This window comes from Crassostrea angulata, chromosome 4 (assembly GCF_025612915.1).
Source record: "Crassostrea angulata isolate pt1a10 chromosome 4, ASM2561291v2, whole genome shotgun sequence".
NCBI lineage: Eukaryota > Metazoa > Mollusca > Bivalvia > Ostreida > Ostreidae > Magallana > Magallana angulata.
In genome coordinates this window covers 1,646,882-1,671,466 of record NC_069114.1, presented here as the reverse complement: position 1 = coordinate 1,671,466, position 24,585 = coordinate 1,646,882, and the positions used below count along the sequence as shown (strand labels likewise).

The following is a 24,585-nucleotide window of genomic DNA, read 5'->3' as shown; positions in this document are numbered from 1 at the left end:
AAGTTAACCTCGTAAACAGATTTAAATACCCGATACTTTTTATACAACGCAGTTATTCAACAATTTTACGGTTGAATAGTCGTTACTACTGCGTAAATAGTACTGAATTAATGCATTCAACCCGTAATTTTGGAAAAGATAAAAATAGTTTACGGTATAAGAAACGTATTTTATCTCTTAAAATAGTTAGCTATTTTTAAAGCATTATTTACCCCTCAGTTATATAAATTATGTAGACTCTAGCCAACTTCCAATTCAAGTTTGGATCGTGTATTTCACAGAATAAGACTTAAGGCCGACAAATATTAAAGCAAGATGGCAGATTTCAAATCCATGATGGCATTATTTGGTTTTTGCTTCATCTATATGCTCTGCATTACAGAAGGCAAGTCACATTTTTAAGATTTTAATATTCTTTTTTATTATTTTTTGCTTTGCTATGGCATTTTTCGGATTGTTGTAGTGTATATATAAGTTTTATTCAAAATTGTATGTGGTTGAAAGATTTTTTCCCAAATGTTAAGGAATGAAATATGCATACATTACCAAAAAAAATTAAGATAAGAAGAAAAAAGTTTTTAGCGGGTAAGGTGGGGTTGATTGTGACCATATTTGTGTATAAAATAAATTTTATAAATCTTAATTTTTGTATTCAACCAACGAGTGTTTTCACCAGCATGTAACTTAATGTAGCTAGAACATATTTAATTTCCAAGTTGTGGTCCGTATTTTTACGGATTTAAAAAAAATCACACGAAAAAATATACGAAAGAAATAATAATGTTCTAGAGTAATTTGTAGGCATACTTCGAATTAATTCTGTAAGAAAGAAGTAATACCGACACTTAACCAATCAATTAATTCTGTATATAAGAAAGAAGTAATACCGACACTTAACCAATTAATTAATTCTGTATACAAGAAAGAAGTAATACCGACACTTAACCAATTAATTATTTCTGTATACACGACAGAAGTAATACCGACACTTAACCAAATAATTAATTCTGTATACAAGAAAGAAGTAATACCGTCACTTAACCAATTAATTAATTCTCTATACAAGACAGAAGAAATACCGACACTTAACCAATTAATTATTCTGTATACAAGACAGAAGTAATACCGACACTTAACCAATTAATTAATTCTGTATACAAGAAAGAAGTAATACCGACACTTAACCACATTTTTCGTTTTGCACTTGGCACGGATATTGTGGAAATTTAAAAAAGGGAATTCACCCTTTAGTTCTCATTTAAAATATTTTTGCGACTGCAAAATAAGTTTAAAGTACAGTAGTATTTCGAAATAGTAAACAGTCAAAATACACTAGGCATGCGCTAACAAAATTAACACTCGGGTAAACAACTATTTGTGTCTCTGTTGAAATTATAACCCAGTTATGCGTTTTAATTACGAAGATATTCAAAAACGAGTAAACAAGAGCAACACAAGGTTATTTGCTTAATTACACTAAAGTTGTCCATTTGTTAGTACATGTTTATAACTTAGTTTAACTCCCTTTATTTATTACGAATTTTTTTTTACAGAACAAAATCATCAGTTGCAACACAGGTGTTATTTGATAATTGGGGAACTAATATTATTTTTCTGGATATACATATTTAGCAAGGATGACATTGAACTTCTTACGCCTTGACATATCCTCAGGACTCCCAAAATGAACACTCTGAATCAAAACAGTGTATCATGTTTACACCAACCTTAGTTTTTGCCAGAATGATTGCTGATTATGATACAATTGCGAACAAGTCATTTCATAAAGAAACATTTGATTCTGAATGAGTACCAAAACTCTTTTCACAAATCTAGTGTGATTCCTCGTGCATTCTGCTGGAATACTTTTAATTTAAATAAAGTGATGTTGGCTTTGTCTACCTGTCACTTTGCGTGGCACATGTATTTCAGCTTTATTTTAAATCAACCCTAATATATGTCATTTCGGATTTTATATCAAGTTAATTACATCTGTCTTGGGTATGGCATTTGAATCCTGTGAAACAGTATACGCAGGAACACAGTGAGTGCAATAATTACATGCAAATATATTCTTTGTATTAACCAGTCTTCAACAGTTTTGCACAACACAAATGAAATTCAATATATGCAGGTTTTCTACAGACAGTAAATAGTGAATAAACGTGTATAACTACACACATTCATCTTCACAGAAATCTTAAATCAAATCTCCTAGATCTCATGTAGTGTTGTCAAGTGCAGACCCATTATCGGTTTTCGGCTTCTTTCCGTCTCTGCTACAGACCTCAAATCAGTACAGACATTAGCGAATGGTATTCATTTGATTTTACAAAACATGATGGTATTCAGCAATTTATTCATAGCTCCAAATATTTTATTGCATACATGATTTTGTAATAAAACACCTACGTATAATGAATATGTATGTATTATGAATATGTATGTATTATGAGTATGTATGAATTATGAATATGACAAGGTATTAAAAGTCAGGTTAATATCGTAATCTCCCCCACCCCCACCCAGCCATTGTAAAATTGAATAAACATAGAGTTGCCCCCCCCCCCCCAACACCTTTCTGTGACCGTGTAAAAATAGAATTGAAAATAAGAAGATCAACAGTTTTCCTTTTTTTTTGGGGGGGGGGGGGGGGCTTGCTTTTTTGGATAAGTCTGCCCCTCCCTATTTTCAAAAACGATGCTACGTGCCTGACTTATACATGTTTCAACTCAATGCCTATTGAATATTTATCTTCATGAAATAGTGTTGAACTAAATCTCTCTAAATGTTTACTCTGAAGAGACAGATGATCTTAATTTCTCCTTTTATTATCATTTCAGCTCTAAATGCTGATGGTACGTGCAATAGTGACAGCGATTGTCCGTTCTCATTTTACCACTGCTGTACCGGAACTAAATGGTGTTGTCCTTCCGGGTATATATGTACCGGAACATCAACATGTATAGGAATCGGGTAAGGATAAGTGGTGGTGAAAAAAACCAAAATCATAAACATTAACTTTCTACAGATATCTTACTGAAGCTGTTCAGTTTTGTTTGAACATTCATTATATGGGTTGTTACATTAAGAGAGAGAGAGAGAGAGAGAGAGAGAGAGAGAGAGAGAGAGAGAGAGAGAGAGAGAGAGAGAGAGAGTGCTGTAATAATTACCAGTTTTCAAATTACATGCATTTATTTTATTCACATGCTTTACAATTCGGTATATATATTCAATCATTCCTGACCGTTCATCTTTCAGAGTGATCATCGGTCCCATCGTTGGCCTTGTGGTCATTATAGCCTGTGTTGTCGTCTGCTGCATCTGTTACAGTAAGTCACGTGTTTCAAACATATTACAGAGATCATAATATATGTGTACACAGCTGAACCAATTAAAATATTAAAATGATATTCTTTGAAAAATTGATATCATAATTACTTGATGCATAAACTATCTATTAGACCTCAACACTTATTAAAATACAAATTATATAAAGTCAGTCTTCATTAATATGGACAGAATTGTGTATGAATTTTTTCCGTTTTCCCGACTGCGACAAAAAAGCCCACGGTGGATGTGACCGGTCAGTAGAGGCTGTTTGCTCCTCCAGGGCTCCTGATCCTACCTCTTTTATAAGAAGTCCGTGTGTGCTCTGGTCCTGTTTTGTATTTGTCCTTTAGACTTTTGATTTTAAACACCTTTTGTATCACCAAATTCAAGATTCTAAGAACGAAGGCATAAATACATCAGGGGACCCCCTGCAGAATCGAAAAATATGGTTTATCAACTTCTGAGTTTTTTGGGCGAAAAGCTTTTAGGAAGTCCATCGTTACAGAAATATACATAATTGTCGTATTGGACAAAATGTGTGCTTTGTATTCTTTGGTAGATGGATATTCTGATATACTTAAAAAAATATATAGTTGCAACATTTCTATATCTACCAATATCTCGTTAACTTTTAACAGAAAAGAAACAACAGACTCCTGGAGTTGTGTTCAATCCGCAAGCGCAACCTGCATACGGGCAGTCTAACCCGGCGTATGGATCTCCGCAACCACAGCCATACAGCGTGCAACCGCCAATGCCAACCAAAGCATAAACAATGAGTGGATGTCTAGTGTTTAAAATCGCATTTTGAACTCATTACTTTAAATTTCTCAAATAGTTAAGTTTTCACATATGTAAAAATCGTTAATGTTTGTACATACAAATGTTTTAAAACCTGAACAAGTAATGCTTCATGTTGATTCATTTTTTATATCTATAAGCACATATTATGTATGTTTGATTTTCATGTGAATAGTCCACCTATTTTTACTGTTGTTTTTATATGATTATAGACAAACCTTAAATGATCAACAGAGTGTTATTTATTTGTCATTTGTATATCCTTTATATATCTAGCATAGTACCTTTTCGTCGGTACAAAATTCAGATAGTGCTTTTGAATACCTCATCAACTATAATAAAAACAAGTATTTTTTCTATTTTTTGTTTGTTACATTTAATGAGGACGTCCCAGATTTATTTTCTGGATATTCGTATCTAAATGGATTTGTTATCAAAAACGATAACATGGACTTGGACAAACGTTTTGTAAAAGGACATTCCAAAAATTTGACCCAATTTGCATAGAACAATAGTAACAGACATATTGCATTTGCGTGACCAAGCAAATTCGTTTTCTTTTTTTCTAAGTTAATTTATCTAGGACAGTAAAAAATAAGTATTGAACTTTAAAAGATTGCACTTATAAAGGTAATAATCATCGACCCAGTTTGGGTTTTCAACCCAATTATGTTGATTCCCAGCCATATTTTGAACACTCCTACCTGTCTTTAAAAAATGCGTTGCGTTACAGGTCTGACTTAGCCAAACACAAAATATCACCCTTGTTGTCTAGAATTTAACCTTAAAGGAGACATTCACTTTGTAAAGTTAAACAAACATTTTATGAATGAAAAGAAGAGATTTTGAGATAAAAAAAAGAAGAAAAGTTAAAGAGACTTACAGACAGTAAATCACATACACAAGGAATGATGAGTAAAAGTAAAGTAATAAATTAGTGAAATACGTTTTTACTTAAAGTGAAGACTGAAGAAAAAATCAGAAAAAAGTGAAAATCGTGAGATTAAGAAAGAACATGGTTAACCAAGAAGACATTTAAAAGAAAAAGAAAAAAGATGAAAGAGAGGAGGGAAGGTGGGACATAGAGAGACTTACAATGACATTGCTATAAAGTATTTAAAAATACTGCGAGACATTAGTTTTTCAGACGGATGAAATTTCACAATTCTTGTCATTCACTTAAAGTTAAGTGATATCTTTGTTGTTCATTACAGCTTTGCTTTTTTGTTTGTCATCCTGATATTAGAATCAAAACCGTTTGTCAATAACTCTGAACAAGCTGCAGTTGTTTAATTTAGAATAAAAGTGGCATGTTAGTAATATTATCATTGTGTTTAGGAATGCGTTTTAGCTGAATTTTCTGGGTTTTTTAATTTTCATTTTAGGAGAACAGTTTTGAATACCTTTTATTGTAACGTTCCAAAAGAGATGCAAACTTTTTTTTCAAGTCTATCTTTTGAATACACGATACTAACTTACCTAACTATAAGTTAAAGGCTTCTCAGTGGCATGGCAGCCCACAAAGCCGGTGCTTATCCTCAGGTTTTGTGGTGTTAAGCAAATGATATTCTATGACCCCACCTGGATAGGACCTCATTCTATCGCAGGTTATCCCCCAGCATAAGCCGATAACCAATTTAAGGGGGGTGAAAAATTATAATCTTGTTTAATTGCACAACATACAACATCAAGTGACCACAGAGCGGTTTGAATAAGCGATTGTTCGTTAACAGACATAGCGTCCATAATCAATCACTGCAATTAGTGGTTAATTGAAGGTTTGAAAAACTAAATCTATCGGGAACATAGTCGTAAGAACAAAATAAAAAAGTAACATAAAACACCATGATACATTATCCTGTATTATTATACTTTCATGTTAAATACTGAAATCTGATTGGTTTAGACGCAGTTGATAATCCGTTCTATTACCCTCAGCGTTAGCAACACACTTAGAAACGGGTAACACAACGAATTGTTACATACGCATAAATTATGCGCGTATGGTTCGTCGTGGAATTCACGTCATTTCTATATATTTACATTTTCCAGTGTCTTTGCCTGTGATAACACTACGTATCGATTTTGTACTATAAAACCCATAATTCAAATGACGCCAAATTGGGGCGCCAGCTTGGTTTGCTTATTTACATTTTTATATTTAATCGTACGATGGCTTAAAGTTATATAAATGTAAGTAATAAGGAATCATTCTTTGAATATTATGAGGTGATAATTTCGGTCGGGGCGTGATCAAATCTATCATAAAGCCCTTCGGGCTTTATTGGATTTGATCACGCCCCGACCGAAATGATCACCTCATAATACTCAAAGAATGATTCCCTATTTCTTATATAAAAGCAGTAAAAAAAAATCTCTAAAATTAAGACATTCAATATAATAAAATAAATAATGCCTGTTTGGGAGGATAACAGTTGATAACAGTTGAAATCGACACCCCTCGTCGGTTGACAATGGTATCTCCGGGGTGTCAATTTCAACTGTTACCTTCCCAAACCGGCGCTTTTTATATAATGTTAAAGTGTCAATACATATGAAGTTGTAAAATACAAACTTGTGCACTTTAAAAAATACATTTCTTTGAAAAGTCAATAATTCTGCATACCAAATACAATTATATAAATCAACAAAATATATCTTTTTGTTGACCATGTCCAAAACATACCGTATGTATCCCTTGTAATTTCTTATGACGATGTTGAATGTATTGATTTTATCAATTTGTTTCTGATCTGAATTATCTTCAAATCTAATACATGTAACATTTACTGTGTTCTGTTTGCTTTTTTGTGACAGTTCTTATATATATTTTAATTATCATATCTTTTCCCTTTATTCATTCTAATAAATTGTTAAAATATTTTTAATTGCGCTTTTACCAATTTTTTTAACACCTTTTCTTGTTTCCCACCTGTAATTATGTATAGAGTGGCTATATCAAGCTTCAAGGGGGATCTACGGAGTGAGGTTAAAAAAAATTGTCTCAGTTTGTTTTACAATTTTATTTTTCAGACACTATCAAAATGTACAAACTTTTAACTTCAATATCATTAAAACTCATTGAGTCATCTTAGTCCAACAATATGTTTACTGTTCTTCAACGTTCTGTTGTTGTTGTTGTTGTTGTTTTTCTTCTAATACATAGTTTGCAGTAACATGCAACACGTCGGTTGTTTAATTTGTTGAAATAAAGCGTACGGAATCAGAAGTTGTCGAGCGTCGCGTATGAATCGCGCATAACTTCTTTTATTGGGGAATTCCCCCTCTCATTCCTTCTACGGAGTCGCCCGCGACTTTAAAAAACCAATAGAGCTGAGGATAACAATTTTGCAAACATCTGTTACCGGAATAAATTGTCTACCTTTAAACGCATTCCGATCCTGCATTTAACACCACCCCTTCTCGTAAACAAGGTAAATATTAAGCACAAAAGGTTGTAAGGTTGTGTAAATGTAATAGAAATAGTAAGAAATTATGTTGTTTTTTTCTTCTTTTTGAAATAAGGATATATGAAAAACGTAACGTCTCTGAAATCTTTGTGTATTTGATGAGTATATGATTTCATTGTATATTTAAGGGGCATTGTCACGATTTTGGTCAAATTCTATTTTAATGTTTTTATTATTTACAATGCTTTAGAAATGCATTTCTAATGATCAAATAAAAATTGAGAGTCATTCATAGAGTTATTAGCAAGATACAAGGCTCGCAATTCTTTGTCATGTAAACAAGGCTCATGCCCTGTTTTTGTTAACATAGGTTCAATATACCAGAAAAAAAATCTTTTCCCGGTATATTTTCTACCTTTTTATTTATCTCAAGCATAGATACACAGTTCCTAACATTTTACACATTCGTTTTAGATTTAAAATTGAATTTTTTTACTTCAACGTTCAAAATGTAAACAAATGCTTTGTTTACATACCGAAGAATTTCAAGCTCTGTAACTCGCTTAGAACTCACCAAATGACACTCACATTTCGGTTGCCTATTAAAAATGCCTTTTTCAAGCATTGTTAATATCAAAATCGGAAAAATGATTTTTGACCAAAATCGTGACCATGCCCTTTTAAAGGCTGAATCTTGTTATTCATTATATTCGTTAGATGATTGAAACTGAATGGAATATTTGAGTCTACTGTTTTCACCATCAATGAATTTCATATCATCTTTACATAGATAATCATACAATTTAAAACAATTTGCCTGTAATGAAATGCACGTTTCTGGATTGTGTGGAATATATCATTATATTACAATTTTTTTCTCATACCAATCTTAAAGGTCCTACTCTCATTACTGTTTTATTCATACCTGATCAAAACCAACGCAAACCCCTAGAACGATTCTTACAAGACAATTTTATGCTAAACGAGCAAAAATCAGAAGGAAGAAATGTCAAGATATAAAGAAAGGTTTTACTCAGAATAGTGGCAAGTCTTTGAGACATTGTTTAAAATTAGACCCAGTTCATTGACAATTTATCCACTATTCTACCTTTATGTATGACGTCATCCTATTGACACACATCGGCGGATTTTTTTTTTGGAGAATTTGCCAGATATAAATGTTTTTACTTTAGCTTAGTAGAGTTAAATACAGGATATTCACATGGAAATGTTTTATCGACACGTATATAACATACCGTGATCACTATCTACAAGATAACATAAAACAGACTTTAACTTATGCTTTTATTAATATGCTTCGGCTGAAATGAAGGCACGTGACATAACTACCTGTAAACGTGCCACATAACAGGCTCCACCTTCTGAACGACGTAAATGATAAATTGAGTTATACAGGTCGAGACCACTAGATTTTGTGACGTCGGCATAAATTTGCATAAAAATTAGGTTTCTTTTTACTTTTATTTCCAAACCAATCAGGTGAATGAGTTGCAAGGCATTGTGGGTTACTACACGTTTCAGTGTATACAAAGCGTACTGAAAATATATTACCATTTTGAATTGTCATTTGGAAACTCAATTTCAATTATTTTTCATAATTAGGGAAATAAACATGGAAAATCATGTCTGTTCTTTCATTTGAAAAATATTGCCTATGATGCCTTATATCAACCCATCTAAATAACTCATTGTCAAAGTTCAAAAGAAATGTACACCCTATTATATTAGAAGCAGTAAGTACGTTTTTCACGTGATACCCCAGGTTTGGGACAACATTTATTAGTAGAATTTTGAAGTTTCTGCAGGGACACTCATCAGAATGCTTAGTGTACAAAATACTACACGATACATTACTTGTACTTCTGTATTTGTATATTTGTGCATTTCTACTATCGTGGCTATTTATGTATGTTAAAAATGTACAATTACCTGCATTTATTAATGGTGTACAATAATTCAGTCACCAATAAACAATTAGGCAGTTTTTCCTTATCAAAATTTGCTTGTACTTGTATGCGTATGTATACCAGTCTATTGATACTGATCGATCTTTGAAGCAACAATTGATAAGTTAAAACAACAGTATTTTTCAATGTGAGCATGGAACGATGTCTACGGTAAGAAATCTTTCCTTTTTTACCTTCTAAAGTAAAAATCAAGTTGTACGAATTTTCCCGCAAGCATTGAAATATTGTGTTTAAACCAGCCATAAACCACGTGTATGTGTTGAAAAGTAAACACGTTGTAGACCGTCATGCTTCGCGACTCATTCACTGGATTGGAGAACCTTTTTGACGTAAATATTGTCACATGTTAGATAATGCTATCCATATAAGGTAGTGTACCCGACCTGTTATATAGGTCAGCAAATCAGTTCGTGTTTACAAACGAAAAAACGCTCTTTACTTTTAAATGGTATTCATAAAGCATACATTAGATTTTGTCGATACAATATTAAAATGCATTACATTAAAAAAAACATCTTATGCCCCTGAACAGCTTCGCTCTGTGTCCTGATATCGTTCATAAGTTAAAAAACTAATGAGACAACGAGCAGATAATATCGGATTAGTTTTTATTGTAAACAACGGTTGAATTAGCTGCAAAAACGTAGCCCTCTCCCGATTTTTTTTTTTTTTGGGGGGGGGGGGGGGGAGGGGGGGCTACAACTCCTTAGGATCTCCGTAATGGTGCAAGTGCGGGAGTGATTCACTAACGCAACGATTTCGTCTCAAATCGTATATAAATGACAATAACATTTGCATTTCATACCTGAACTCAAACATTGTAGATGTCTATGGCATATATTAATTCAAAATATCAATTTTAGTCCATATATCGGCTATTTCTCGTGTATGTCAACAACACAAGTTGAATTTATCTGCCATGTTTACTGACCTTGACCGGTCTTATTTTTGGACAGCCAATGAGAATTCAGGAGCGGATCATGAACTGAATATAGGAATTCCCCTACTATAAAGATAATTGACGCGGTAAATATGAATTCTCTATTATTTACCATTTCCTTAAATGATATTTTAGTGATAGAACGAGGTAAGACTGATTATCTACACTGACATTCACGTTATCAAGCCCATCAAAACTCCAAGCGTAAATCCCATAAAATCACGCGAGAATTGTCATGGCTGCTGAAAAAGATGACTGGTAAACATGCTGATGTGTTTTATCTGGTTTTGATTTATATACGGGTAGTTTGTTCAACCTGAATTAAAAAATCATTTTTTCTAAAGGAGGTCAAATATAAAATCGATCTTTACAGACCGAAGTCAGTCGCATTAAAAGATTAATTTTGCACAATTACGGAGATTCTATGGAATTGTAGCCCTCTCCAGTTAACATCAGATATAACAAATCGGAGAGGGCTACATTATTGCAGCTACGGTTGAATATATAAATCATTTTATGAAATATTCGCTCTCTCACTTCTCACATTTTCATCCTATATTTTAATATAAAATAAAAAGTAGGGTAGTTCCTTGTGATAGTTGTGAAACAGAATGCATAAACAGTAAAACTACAATCCATGGAAAAAAAACAAAAACCCCAAAATAACCAAATTTACAATCAAACAAACCAAAGAAAAAAAAATCAAAACACTAAAAACATAAGAAATACTAAAGTGATGTATTAGTATACACATGTCAGTTTTAAACTGCCAGATGATTAACAAAATCATTCCATGGAGACCATGCTTTTTAAAATTCATCAATTTCTGATTTCTGAATATAGATATACTTTTCAATCTTGTATCTTTGATTTAAATAGTGCAAAAGTCCTAAAAGATTTGGCGTCTTATTTTGTTTTAAACAAAAAAATATATATTGCTTTGTATATAGGTGTACACAACTTGGAATTCTTTCTCCCAATCAAGGGGATAAACACCAAATAATATATTATAGACATCAAAACTAACATGTTTGTTGCATTTCTCATATATAAGTATACTTAGTGCATTCCATAGAGGCTGGATTTTCTTGCAAGTTGCAAAAACATGTTTTTTAGTTTCAGGCATATCATTATAATCAAAGTACCGATGAACTGACGGGAGTTGATTTTGTCGATGTTTATTTATTTTAAAATCAATGATATGATATTTTGCATGACAAGTACATGTGGTTTCTAATTTGTATTTGAATTACGCACATTTTTGTAATATGACTTTGTGGACTTTTTTGACAAGAATGTCGAGAAACTCCCATGTGAATCAACTAATATTTAAAGATAGAATTGATTCAATCAAACTATGTATCAGTAATAGAAATATTTCTCGAAAATTGTATGGATCCAAGCAATATTGAACTCTTGTCTTGTTCAACCAAACGCTCGGCTAACGTAAATCTCCAACAAACAAGAGAGACTCTCTGCTTGTCGGAGATTTACGTAGACAGCCGAGCGTCAAGTTGAACGAGACTATATTGAACTCTGACGTAGGAATACATACGACTACAAAAATATCTAAATTGTTCGTGCCATTCAAAATCTGACTATTTTCAAGGTATTAATAAATAAGTTTCCTTGAAAAACAATGCTTTAGCATACATTACATCGAATTTGTCAATTATTTTTTAAGAAATAAGTCTTGTCAGCAGCGATGATTTGTGCTGAGGTCCAAACACTGTTTCACTTCCGGTTTGTCTGAGTAACTGCATAGGAGAGTTGATTAAAATCAACTCCAATAAAGTACAGCAGTCAGAGGTAGTATTTCTGATTTTCTGAAGATAATATTTAATAGGAAGGATTCCATTGAGAATTCTTTATTGTAACCAATTAAAAGTTGAATCGTTGGTAGTTTATAACATATTTTAAAAACATCCTGTACATAGAGATCATTTGGCAAAATATCACGTAGCTCAGCATTCCATTTGTTGATAGCTGTAGGTACACAATAATTTTAGGTTAAAAATATGTATACATGCTTTGTGACTTTTTCTATATAAAAAAGACTCTTAATATAATGACATAAATGTAGTGCAGTCTCTCCTTAAAGTAGACTTATCAATAGACAAACATGTCAAGTATTTTGATATTGCATATATTACACTATTATATAACCTTGGAGGTATATCTGAAAAATGGAATCTTTCAGTAATATCTTTTCTTGGTAATATGTTTCCATGAAGGTATAGTGTTACATGTATGTGAAAACTACCTGTAATTAAATGAACGTGACATTTAACAGGTTCCACCTTCTGAACGACGTAAAAGAGAAGTTTAGTTATATAGGTCAGCAAATCAGTTCGTGTTTACAAACGAAAAAAAAAACATTCTTAACCTTTTAAATGGCATTCATAGGGCATATATTACATTTTGTCGATACAATAATAAAATGCATAACATTGGAAAAAAAACCAACATCTTATGCCCCTGAACAGCTTCGCTCTGTGCTCTGATAACGTTTATATTAAGTAACAACCAATGACACAACGTATAGATAATATCGGATTTTAATCTGTTTTACTTTTAACAATTTAAGGGTATGCAACGATTGGTTCGTAAAACAATTTTTAGGTTTTCTAATATTTTTGATTTTTGATTTTAAACATCTTTTGTATCACCAAATTTCATTTGATTCTTAGAACGAAGGCATAAAAACATCAGGGGATCCCCTGCAGAATCGAAAAATATGGTTTATCAACTTCTGAGTTTTTTGGGCGAAAAGCTTTTAGGAAGTCCTTCTTTACAAAAATGTAGATAATTGTCGTATTGTACAAAATATGTGCTTTGTATTCTTTGGTACAGATATATTCTGATATACTTAAATAAATATGAAGTTGCAACATTTCTATATCTACCAATATTTCGTTAACTTTTAACAGAAAAGAAACAACAGACTCCTGGAGTTGTGTTCAATCCGCAAGCGCAACCTGCATACGGGCAGTCTAACCCGGCGTATGGATCTCCACAACCACAGCCATACAGCGTGCAACCGCCAATGCCAACAAATGCATAAACAATAATGAGTGGATGTCTAGTGGTTAAAATCACATTTTGAACTCGTTTTTTTAAATTTGTTAAGCTTGCACACATGTCGAAAACCCTTAATGTTTGTATATACAGATATTTTAAGATCTAAACAAGTAATGCTTTATGTTGATTCATTATATCTATAAGTACATACTTATGAATGTTTGATTTTCATGTGAATATTCCACACTAAACCTAGTTTTACTGTTGTTTCTATGGTTATAGACAAACCTTAAATGATCAACAGAGTGTTATCTATTTGTCATTTGTATATCCTTTATATATCTTGCATACCTTTTCTTCTGTTCATGATTCAGAAAGTGCATTTGAATACCTTATCAACTAAAATAAAACTATTATTTGTTCTATTTTTTGTTATTTACATTTGATGAGGGCGTACCAGGTTTATTTTCTGGATGTACGCATTTAAATGGATTTGTTGTCAGAAACGATTACATGGACTTGGACAAACGTTTTGAAAAAAGGACTTTCCTCAAATTTGTCCCAAATTGTATAATAACAACAGTAAATGACACATTGCATTTGCGTGACGAAACAAATTTGTTTTCTTTTCTTTTTCGAAGTATATTTATCGAGGACAGTAAAAAAAAGTATTGAAGTTAACAAAGATTGCAAGTACTTAAGCTTTAAAGGAAGATCATGATCATTGACCGAGTTTGGATTTTCTAATTCAAATATGTTGATTCCTAGCCATATTTTGAACACTCCTTCCTGTCTCTAAAGAATGCGTGACGTTCCAGGTCTGACTTCGCCAGACACAAAATATCTAGAATTTAATCTAGAAGGAGATATTCACGTCGTAAAGTTAAACAAACATTTTATGAATGTAAAGAAGAGAGTATGAGATGAAAGAGAAAAAAGGTCAAGAGACTTACAAACAGTAAATCACATGCACAAAGATTGAAGAGTAAAAGTAAAGTAATAAAATAGTGAAATACGTTTTGACTGAAAGTGAAGACTGAAAAAAAAACCCAGAAAAAAAGGAAAATCGTTAGATTAAGAAATAAAATGGGGAACCAAAAGGACAATCAAAAGAAAGAGAAAAAAAGGAAGAGAGAAAGGAAAGGTGGGACATAGAGAGACTTGCAGTTACATAGCTATAAATTATTTATAAATACTGCGAGACATTGGTTTTTCAGACGGGGCAAATTTCACAATTCGTGTCATTCACTTAAAGTTAAGTGATATCTTTGTTGTTCATTACAGTTTTGTTTTTGTGACCAGCTTCGGCCGATCACAGTTGTGTCCATATGAGGCATCCGGCAAATTTAACTATATGCGCACGCATTGCACCTTGCACTATTTTATTTACTATGCAATGACAACCTTTTTTAAATCTATAAATAGACGTAGATTACTATGAACGTTACGCTTATCATTTTACTTTGAAAATAAAACATTTATAGGGTTACATACATAATGATTCAAATCACGGTTTTTTTCACGCATGCGTAAGAATATTGGTCGGAAGTATGATTCTCCTACTAAGTGTCCGTCAAATCCACTATCGACGTCACATGTGAGCTGACCGGTAGCAATAGATGAGGCTCATAGAGCCTCCGTCAAAAAAGGTATCATAAAACATCATGATACATTACCTTTAATCCTAAAATGTCATATTAAAATGTAAAAAGAAACTTGTGCCCTTTAAAAAATACATTTTGACAAGTCAATAATTTTGCATATCAAATACCAGTATATAAATCAACAAAAGATATCTTTCTGTTGACCATGTCCAAATCATACCTTATGTATCTTTTGCAATTTCTTATAACGATATTGAATGTATTGAAATTTGATTGGGCGCTAGCAGGTTAATGGAGAAAAGATACAACAAGGCATATTTTCCTTTTTGTAAGCAATACTAATTTCTGCTTATTTAATAGGATTGAATAAAAATTTAAAAAAAAAAAAACTTATATTAAGGTTATAAATGTATCGAATAAATTGGACAATTTGTTTTCGACACGGTTATATAGTCACAAAATTATTGCAAAATAAAATTTAAAAGCATCCGGGATTTTTTGTTATTCCTTATCGCAAAACAGTACGTTTTATAAGTGTCGCTGATTTTACTTCGCTTCGTATTTTTAATATTCGGTTGAGAGTTTAGGACAGAGATTTACTGACACTATATAATTTAGGATGGATAACTTCAAATATGTGACACTATCATGCATTGTTTGTTTGATTTACCTGATTTGTACCACTAAAGGCAAGTCACTTTTTTACTGTTTATAGTAAAGCATCACTTTTTAAAAAAAAAAATATGATTTTCGGAGATAAGATGATAAAGTTATCATATATAAACTATGGAACATTTGGGTAAAACATTATCATTCAATCCCTTTAAGACGCTGCAATTTAAATCAAACTAGAAATTGTGATTAGGTTTTACAAAATTTATTTTATTTATTTTCTATTGGAAAATAAATGTTATCCTTTATTACTGTTAAATGACATTTTATAAGTTTGGAAAAAATAAAATATTTTTTTTCTTTCATTATTGCTAAAAGTATCATTAATAGTAAAAAGTAAAAAGTAATATTGAAAAAGTCATTTTGAATTTAAAAAAAAGTCATCTTGTTTTACATTTAAGAAATATAATCTTTAATGTCGATAAACATAAAGTATGGTCTTTTAAGTGAACCGAGAAATAAAATTTAAAATTTCGCAAGAAAAATAAAATCCATATTCTCGATGTCCTCGATTACTATATTGATCCTTATATAAAAATCTCAAACATTGAATAAGTACGCTACTCAAAATTGTAAAAATTCATCCATATTTTATTTCGTTTTAAACAAAAAAAGTTTCTTCTCTGTTACAATATGTATGGCCAAACAGGCGCAAAGAGATTTAAAAAAAACAGTATAGAATGGCATTAAAAGCGAGCAAGAAGAAGCAAAGTCAGGAATATCGATTTCTTTTTTATCTGAATTATCATTAAATGAAAATATGACGATAACAAACTATCAACCAATCTAATACATATAACATTTACTGTATTATTTCTGCTATACAAGCGACACTTATCATATATATTTAATTTTAATATCTTTTTTCATTATTCACTCTAATTAATTGTTAAAATATTTTTGATCACGTTTTTACCAATGTTCATAACACCCTTTCTTATTTTCTATCTGTAATGTAGTATAGAATGGCTTTGTCAAGCTTCTAGGGGAAATCAAAGGAGTGGGGATACACATTTTTTCTCAATTTTTTGACATTATCAAAATGTACAAGCTATCTTAACTACAATATAATTAAAACTCATTCAAGCATCTAAGTCCAACAATATGTTTACTGTTCTTCAACTTGTTGTTTTTTTTCTTTCTAATACATAGTTTTCAGTAACATGCAACACGTCGGTTGTTTATTTTGTTGAAATAAGGCGTATTAAATCAGAAGTTAGTCGAGAGTAGCTTATAAATCTCATATAACTTCTCTTATTTGGGACGTTCCCCTCTCATTCCTTCTACGGAGTCGCCCGCGACTTTGAATGATTAATATTACCTATCAAAATGAATTTAAATCCCAGGGGTATTTCGTTTGAAATAAAAATTCCGATGCACAAAACCAATAGAGCTGAGGATAACAATTTTGCACACGTCTGTTAGCGGAACAAATTGTCTACCTTTAAATGCATTCCAATCATGCATTTAACACCACCCCTTCTTGTAAACAAGGTTATTATTAAGCACAAAAGGTTGCAAGGTTGTGTAAATGTTATAGAAATAGTAAGAACTTATGTTGTTTTTTCTCCTTTTTGAAATAAGGATATATGAAAAACGTAACGTCTCTGAAATCTTTGTGTAAATAATGAGTATATGATTACATTGTATATTAAAGTCTTAATCTTGTTTTTCATTATATTCGTTAGGTAATTGAAACTGAATGGAATATTTTAGTATACTGTTTTCACCATCTATGAATTTCATATCATCTTTACATAGATAATCATACAATGAAAAACAATCTGCCTGTAATGAAATGCACGTTTCTGGATTGTGTGGAATATATCATTATATTACAATGTTTTACTCATACCAACCGTCATACTCTCATTACTGTTTCATTAATACCGGATCAAAACCAATGCCCTGATTCTTACAAGACAATTTTATGCTTAAAGAGCAAAAATCAGGAGGAAGAAATGTCAAGATATAAAGAAAGGTTTTACTCAGAATAGTGGCAGGTCTTTGAGACATTGTTTAAAATTAGACTCAGTTCATTGACAATTTATCCACTATTCTACCTACAAGTAAAACGTCAACCTATTGACACACCTCGGCGGATTTTTTTCGTTCAGAATTTGCCAGATATAAAAAATTTTACTTTAGCTTAGTATATCTAAATACAGGATATTCACCTGGAAATGTTTTATCGGCACTTATATAACATACCGTGATCACTATCTACAAGATGACATAAAACAAACGTTAAGTTATGCGAAACGTCGAACTGATGGCTTCGTTGTTTAATATTTATTTTTTTAGTTGTCTATGATAACACGACGAATCACAGGCACGTAGCATCGGGGGGGGGGGGGGGGGGGCAGGGGGGGCTTGCCCCCCCCCCCTCCCCCCCCACTTTTTCTCGCAACAACTAAATTTTTTTAAAATTTACATATGAAAAATTGAATTATCATGGAGCCCCCCCCCCCCCCCACTTTTTTGGGAGCATGTAAAAAATTAATATGTAGATAAGGAAATGAGGACTTAAATTGAACTACACCCCCCCCCCCCCCCCCCCCCACGGATTAGGATTTTGAAGATTTCCGGAAAGTCCTATTTCCTTTTTTTTTTTTTTGGCTTGTCAAGATTTTTTGGATGAGTTTGCCCCCCCCCCCCCCACTTTCAAAAACGATGCTACGTGCCTGAATCAAATGAAGCAATGATACATTGAGGGGCTCCAGCGGGGTTTACATAATAAACATAATGAAAATAGCGTATAGATGGCAATAATTTTTAAATAGTTAAGCCTACAATTGCTGAAAGTCATAAATTTAATAAGGAATCATTTTTATATGGTGAGGATTATTTTCGGTGCGTGATAAAATCCAACATTAAACCCTGTGAGTTTTATTGCATTTGATTATGTGCCGACCAAGATTGTCACCTAATATATGTGGTACTTAAAGTTTAGAATGAATCCTAATTCTTTATGAAAGCCTTCACTTACATTACACGTTTTATGACTTTGAATGGAATATGATTCTCTATTTTCAATAGCTCTGAATGCTGATGGGACCTGCAATAGTGATAGCGATTGTCCGTTCTCTTTTTACCACTGCTGTACCGGAACTATCTGGTGCTGTCCTTCCGGTTACATTTGTACCGGATCCGCAACTTGTATTAGCATCGGGTATGAATAAACATTCATGGGATGAAACTATTTCACTGAGTTTATTGAAATGTGCCTGAAGATAGCTAAAAGGTGTACAAATGATATAGAACCATTTTAAAAAGACCTTGGACTTTCAGTAGGACGTAGCTATCTAATTCTTGCGTCAAAACAAGTTTAAAATGACGGGGTGTCAAGCGAAATATGCACCGATTGCGTAGTCTTTGCTCAAAGCCAGAAAAATCTTGTTGATTTCAGAGAGCCATGGCTAAGTGGCCGACAATGAAATAGACAGGCCTACGTCATATTGCTATTTAACACAACTACCCAAAGTCCAAGCGCTTGTTAAAATGGTTCTAGCTCTATTACTCAGTCACAAAACGTTTCATTTACTGCGGATTCATAATTGTTCGTAAGGGGGTGGGGGATAGATTTCTTGGCTTTGGTGGATAACCTTATATACCCACGAATGTATATACAAGCATTTATATAATATTTATCACTATTATCCCGAACTTGCTACCATTGGAATTACGTCCCCACAAACGTGGAAAGGTTTGGCTACCCACGAACATTCCCCTCCACAAGTAAACATGATCCCACAGTAACTTTAATTGACTGAATTGCATGGTTTCATCCAGGAAACACTGAAATCTCTGTATATTTTCATTGAGAGAGACATTACCAACGGAAAAGAGAACGTTTATTAAAGCAAAGATTTTATTTGTCTGATTTCTGTATGCTTTTATATATTTACTGACCTTTGACCTTTCAGAGTGATCGTGGGTCCAATCGTTGGTCTAGTCGTCCTCGTCGTGTGTGTTGTCGTCTGCGTCGTCTGTTACAGTAAGTCACGTGGTTAAAGGATTTATCATTCAAGTAGATCGGTTGTATATTATAGACCGGTTGAAATGTTTTTGTTTTAAAAAGATTTATTATGTAAATTGAAACTTACCTTCATTTCATGCTTTTAAACATGAATTTGTTAAGTTTCATATAGTAAAACTATTAACAACAGTAAACAACCATATAAATACTAGACAAGTGAACACGCTGTGATCAAAAGGGAATTCAAATTAAAGTAATGATCTAAGCTTAAGGCAACATTACGAAGATCAAAACAAAACTTATTTTTCTATTTTTTATTTCTTTAAGTCATATGAAGTTCTCTGAAAATTATAAATAATTCCCCATTCAGTTTTGCCTTGTTTTAAGGAAGAAGATTTGTTCATATTATACGTCTTTGTATTTCTTCATAAAATGCGCTTTATCTTTGGGTTTTTATTTTTATTTGAAAAGAAATGATTGATTGAATTGTTGTGAATCGTTTAAAAGAACTGTTTGCTGTTCGTTCCTTCTAAAAGGAGCAACTTAAGTTTAAATGAGCATTCATTCAGAAGCCATAAATAATTCAACAGCAAATGTTACGTTTCATTTTTTGAGTGGACTATTGTAAAAATGGAAATAAAAAGGAACATATTGTAAAAAGTCATATTAAGTTTTTATGACTGTTTTTTTATTTTCCTTTGAGCAGAAAAGAAACAAAATACTCCTGGCGTCGTGTTTAACCCAAACACACAGGTTCATCCTTCGCACGGACAACAATCACAGCCGTTCGGACAACAAGCACCGCGGTACGGACAACAACCACCGCCGCAGGGACAGCAACAGCCACAACCATATCCCTCCCAACCACCAAAAGCGTGAAAACGAGGATTTTAATGCACAGATTTCAAGGAATTCTTCAATTTAACATATTTTCAAGAAACTCGTTTATAATGAAAGTTATTAGTGATATGATGTGCTTTGTTTTGTTAAAAAATGCTCAAATTTATTTAAGGCAACGAACAAAAAAATGTTTTAAGTCAACATAAAGATAAGTGGTTTTGTGTGATCATCACTGAACATCATCTCTTTTTGTTGATGTGTCTGTTTCTCTAGCAAACACGAGCTAAGAAATTATTTTTATTGCAGTGCAATATCACAGTTTGACACCTGATTAACATTTTGAATTTTGACACGTCAATATTCTAAAATCTTTGAATTAAATTCAGTTCAATTCCAGATTATAAACAAAAATGCAACATTTAGGTGTATAGTGATGGATGTGATATGATTTTAAAGTTATGTCATCAAGGGTTTACACTAGAATTGTGTGAAGGGTATATTGAATAATATGTACACGTGGTTTTTTTTAATATACTTATCTTGTTTTCAATATGACCACATAATCTGTTATTTTTTTCAATGGTTTTTTCTTGTGATCATAAATTTCTTCGTTGATATTTAAAAAAGCAATAAAGAATAGTGTATCATGTATATTTTGCTGTAGTGAAGAAAAATAAGTCAAACATTACTGATATACTAGGTTACTTCCTTGTATATCCTTCCTAAAATATGTTATATTTTCAGAGTGTACATTGTCGGACATTGATTGGAATTTATAAAGGTGCAATGATATCGTTCTATAAAACTTAAGTTAGAACCATTATAATATTAAACAAGTTGCTGTCCTTTAAAAAATGACTACAATACGTGGACCATTTGCATGTGTTTCCAACGAAAACGTGATAGCCTTAAGATTATCAGAGATTCCACCCACTCTATCCCCCTGCTTTTTACCACCAAATTTGTACGTTTTGTTTCGTATATGTATAGCCCTGACATTTTATCTCAGAATTTAATGGGTTCATACTTCTAAGATAATTATGATATATTTATTAATGAAGTTTGCATGTATAGTATCAGGCATTCGGCGAATTCTACTACTGTTAACCAACTTTTATTCGCTTGCGAAAATTTTCCGCGAGGTTCGCGAGGGCCTCGTTGTCGCGAATATTTCTCGCAGCGAACCGTTCGTTGTCGTATGCACAGGGTTGCTATAGTAAGACTGGTATGGATAAGGCTTGGCCGCGAACATTAGTCGTAGCGAACCAATTTATCAGAAGTAAATCGTGAAATAAAGTCGTCGCGAATAATAGTATGTTTACAGTATTTGCGCACACATTCCGATTTGCACAACTTTGTTAACTATGCAGTGACAGATTTGTGTGAATTAATTTCATATTTGATGCATTTTTCTTGTGATTTAAACTTTTATATAGTGACATAATTATTCAATCATACTTAAATGCTTTAAATTTTTTAATCGGGAAGTACTCTAGCCTCGCCTACTATAAAAGTAAAGTTACATGTGTATTCGGAAAACAACAAATCATTGCAAATATGTTATTTGATGCATGTTGTAGTTTCGGCATAACATTAACTTATTTCACAATACTGACAGTTCATATCACATGTCGATCATTACTTTGTTTCTGTACTGTTTACCGAAAACTTTACAATTACAGCGCCTTTGAACTTATGTGTGCGTATGGCATGTAATCCCGATCCCGATTCAGATAAACGTGTGCGTGCCTGGTTCCCTGAGCTACCCATTACGCACAGGAACCAGGCTAGCTCATGCGCAGGCTGAATTTTCCCCATAGCATCCGGTTTAACCTCGCTTTAATATTTTCTGCGTGGACCTCAGGGTCCACGCAATAATGATTTTTTAAAGTATTTATATTATATCAGGGGTGGGGTTTTTTTTTACGTGAAAATATACTGTGGTTTCATTAATATTCAAGGGTATCAATTTTCGTGGATAAAGTAAAAATCACAGTTTCAAGGATACATAAATTCGTGGCCAATGACCCTATCAATACAAAATATTAGCAGAAATTGCAGTTCAATGAATATTTAATTTCAAGGATGAACTTAACAACGAAATCATCGAAAATTGGTATTCAACGAATATTGATGAAACCACAGTAGTTCTTCTATTTTCCAAAAGAAATATAAATTTCACCAGATTTGTAAGCTGGCTTACTTATTATCAAAGTTTAGAATCACATGTCTGAGTTTCTGTTGATCATAACAATCTTTATTCTGTATAGTTTGTAACCCTTAGGCATTAATTAGGTGAGTTTCTGTTGATCATAACAATCTTTATTCTGTATAGTTTGTAACCCTTAGGCATTAATTAGGTGAGTTTCTGTTGATCATTTCAATCTTTATTCTGTATAGTTTGTAACCCTTAGGCATTAATTAGGTGAGTTTCTGTTGATCATAACAATCTTTATTGTGTATAGTTTGTAACCCTTAGGCATTAATTAGGTGAGTTTCTGTTGATCATTTCAATCTTTATTCTGTATAGTTTGTAACCCTTAGGCATTAATAAGGTGAGTTTCTGTTGATCATTTCAATCTTTATTGTGTATAGTTTGTAACCCTTAGGCATTAATTAGGTGAGTTTCTGTTGATCATTTCAATCTTTATTGTGTATAGTTTGTAACCCTTAGGCATTAATTAGGTTGTCTGGTTGAGGCTGGCAAACAACCGACTGACGTTTTCATGTACATGGGTATCCGACCTATCTGGTGCTGGCCTTCAGGGGACGTGTGTACTGGGTCTGCAACCTAGGTTTGTTTTCCGAACAACAACTACATTTAATTTCTATCCCCCCCCCCCTTACCGAAAGAGAGGGCATATTGCTTTGCTGCTGCCCGGCGGTCAGTCGGTCGGTCCATCATTAGATCAGTTTCCGTTCATTTTGTCTCGCAGAGGGTGTGCCTAATGAGATGAAATTTAATATATATATATTTATTTTATGAATATCTAGATCAAGTTCGATTTTGAGTACGATCAAGCTATTTTTTGATTGAGTAACGTCAACTGGACCAAATACTTGCAGTTTCCGTTGCATAAATGTTTCACAAACATTTCTTGTTTAAAGTCGGCTCGATGAGTGGAAGCCCTTTTAGTTTTAGACAGTATTTATCTCGTGGGGACAAAAAACTCCATGTAGAGATATTGGAATATATTAAAATTTTAAAACTGAAACAACTGTTGATTTTTACTTGATGATACCCTCGTAGTTTATGCATAAATATAGTATTTGAAATTTTAACTTAGAGGTACATTCATAAATGAGTCTCTCAAACTACGAAAAAAAATTCTCTCAGAGAGAGAGAGAGAGAGAGAGAGAGAGAGAGAGAGAGATTAATGTGTATTGACTTAAATATTTTGGTGGTATTTTTGTTATGATCTTATGGACAGTTAATAGTAATGTACCATCTTAATCTACAATCACGTTCGCATTTGCTTTGCATGAAAACAGCTCTGCAAGTACACGATACATCCTCGTTATTTATTTACAGAACCTTTATCGTGATATCACCACGAGACATTACACTGGTATCCAATAACACGGTCTATTGAGGTATCAACTAAGATAATAAGTAACCTAGTAGATAACCCGTCGGCTCCAACGCCACGGTGTGTAGTTAAACTATCCAATGGAGTCGGGTTGTTTTTACTACCCATAAACCTGCCGACGACAATAAAGAAGACTGGTAGGCGCATGTATTACCCAGGAGATGTAAGCCGAAGCGTGTCCGATATGGTTTTCTGAATTGACTGTCCTTGATTTTCTCTTTACATTTGACAATGAACCTATTTTTATTATGAAGTACTTTTATTTCTTGTAAAAAAAAAGAAATAAATGAGTACATTCTCATCACAAAACAGTTAAAATTACGAACTAAAAAAAACTATCATATAAAACATTTTTTTTTCCTTTATCTTACTGCTAATTCAGCTAGGTGTAATATAGAAAAAAATGT

General features: G+C 32.7%; 2 protein-coding genes and 1 long non-coding RNA gene across 3 annotated transcripts; all 3 read left to right on the top strand.

The window, feature by feature from the left end:
• The first annotated feature begins 225 nt into the window (after positions 1-225).
• LOC128179325 (uncharacterized) lies at positions 226-4,493 on the top strand. The gene is made up of 4 exons (XM_052846727.1): positions 226-385; positions 2,844-2,976; positions 3,262-3,332; positions 3,972-4,493. The coding sequence occupies exons 1-4, from the start codon at positions 316-318 to the stop codon at positions 4,103-4,105; spliced, it is 408 nt and encodes a 135-aa protein (XP_052702687.1). The 5' UTR covers positions 226-315; the 3' UTR covers positions 4,106-4,493.
• A 2,958-nt stretch (positions 4,494-7,451) lies between these two features.
• Positions 7,452-13,918, top strand: LOC128179329 (uncharacterized). Its single transcript, XR_008243068.1, has 2 exons — positions 7,452-7,568; positions 13,403-13,918. It is a non-coding gene; the product is annotated as an uncharacterized LOC128179329 (long non-coding RNA).
• A 1,697-nt stretch (positions 13,919-15,615) lies between these two features.
• Positions 15,616-21,237, top strand: LOC128179324 (protein shisa-5-like). Its single transcript, XM_052846726.1, has 4 exons — positions 15,616-15,786; positions 18,809-18,941; positions 19,696-19,766; positions 20,455-21,237. Exons 1-4 carry the CDS (start codon positions 15,717-15,719, stop codon positions 20,625-20,627), a joined length of 447 nt encoding a protein of 148 aa, XP_052702686.1. The 5' UTR covers positions 15,616-15,716; the 3' UTR covers positions 20,628-21,237.
• The last annotated feature ends 3,348 nt before the right edge of the window (positions 21,238-24,585 follow it).

Coding starts and splice junctions, on each gene's coding strand:
- LOC128179324 (XM_052846726.1), top strand. CDS start 15,717: ATGGATAACTTCAAATATGTGACACTATCATGCATTGTTTGTTTGATT. Junction 15,787..18,808: donor CCTGATTTGTACCACTAAAG/GCAAGTCACTTT, acceptor TATTTTCAATAG/CTCTGAATGCTGATGGGACC. Junction 18,942..19,695: donor GCAACTTGTATTAGCATCGG/GTATGAATAAAC, acceptor TTGACCTTTCAG/AGTGATCGTGGGTCCAATCG.
- LOC128179325 (XM_052846727.1), top strand. CDS start 316: ATGGCAGATTTCAAATCCATGATGGCATTATTTGGTTTTTGCTTCATC. Junction 386..2,843: donor TATGCTCTGCATTACAGAAG/GCAAGTCACATT, acceptor TTATCATTTCAG/CTCTAAATGCTGATGGTACG. Junction 2,977..3,261: donor TCAACATGTATAGGAATCGG/GTAAGGATAAGT, acceptor TTCATCTTTCAG/AGTGATCATCGGTCCCATCG.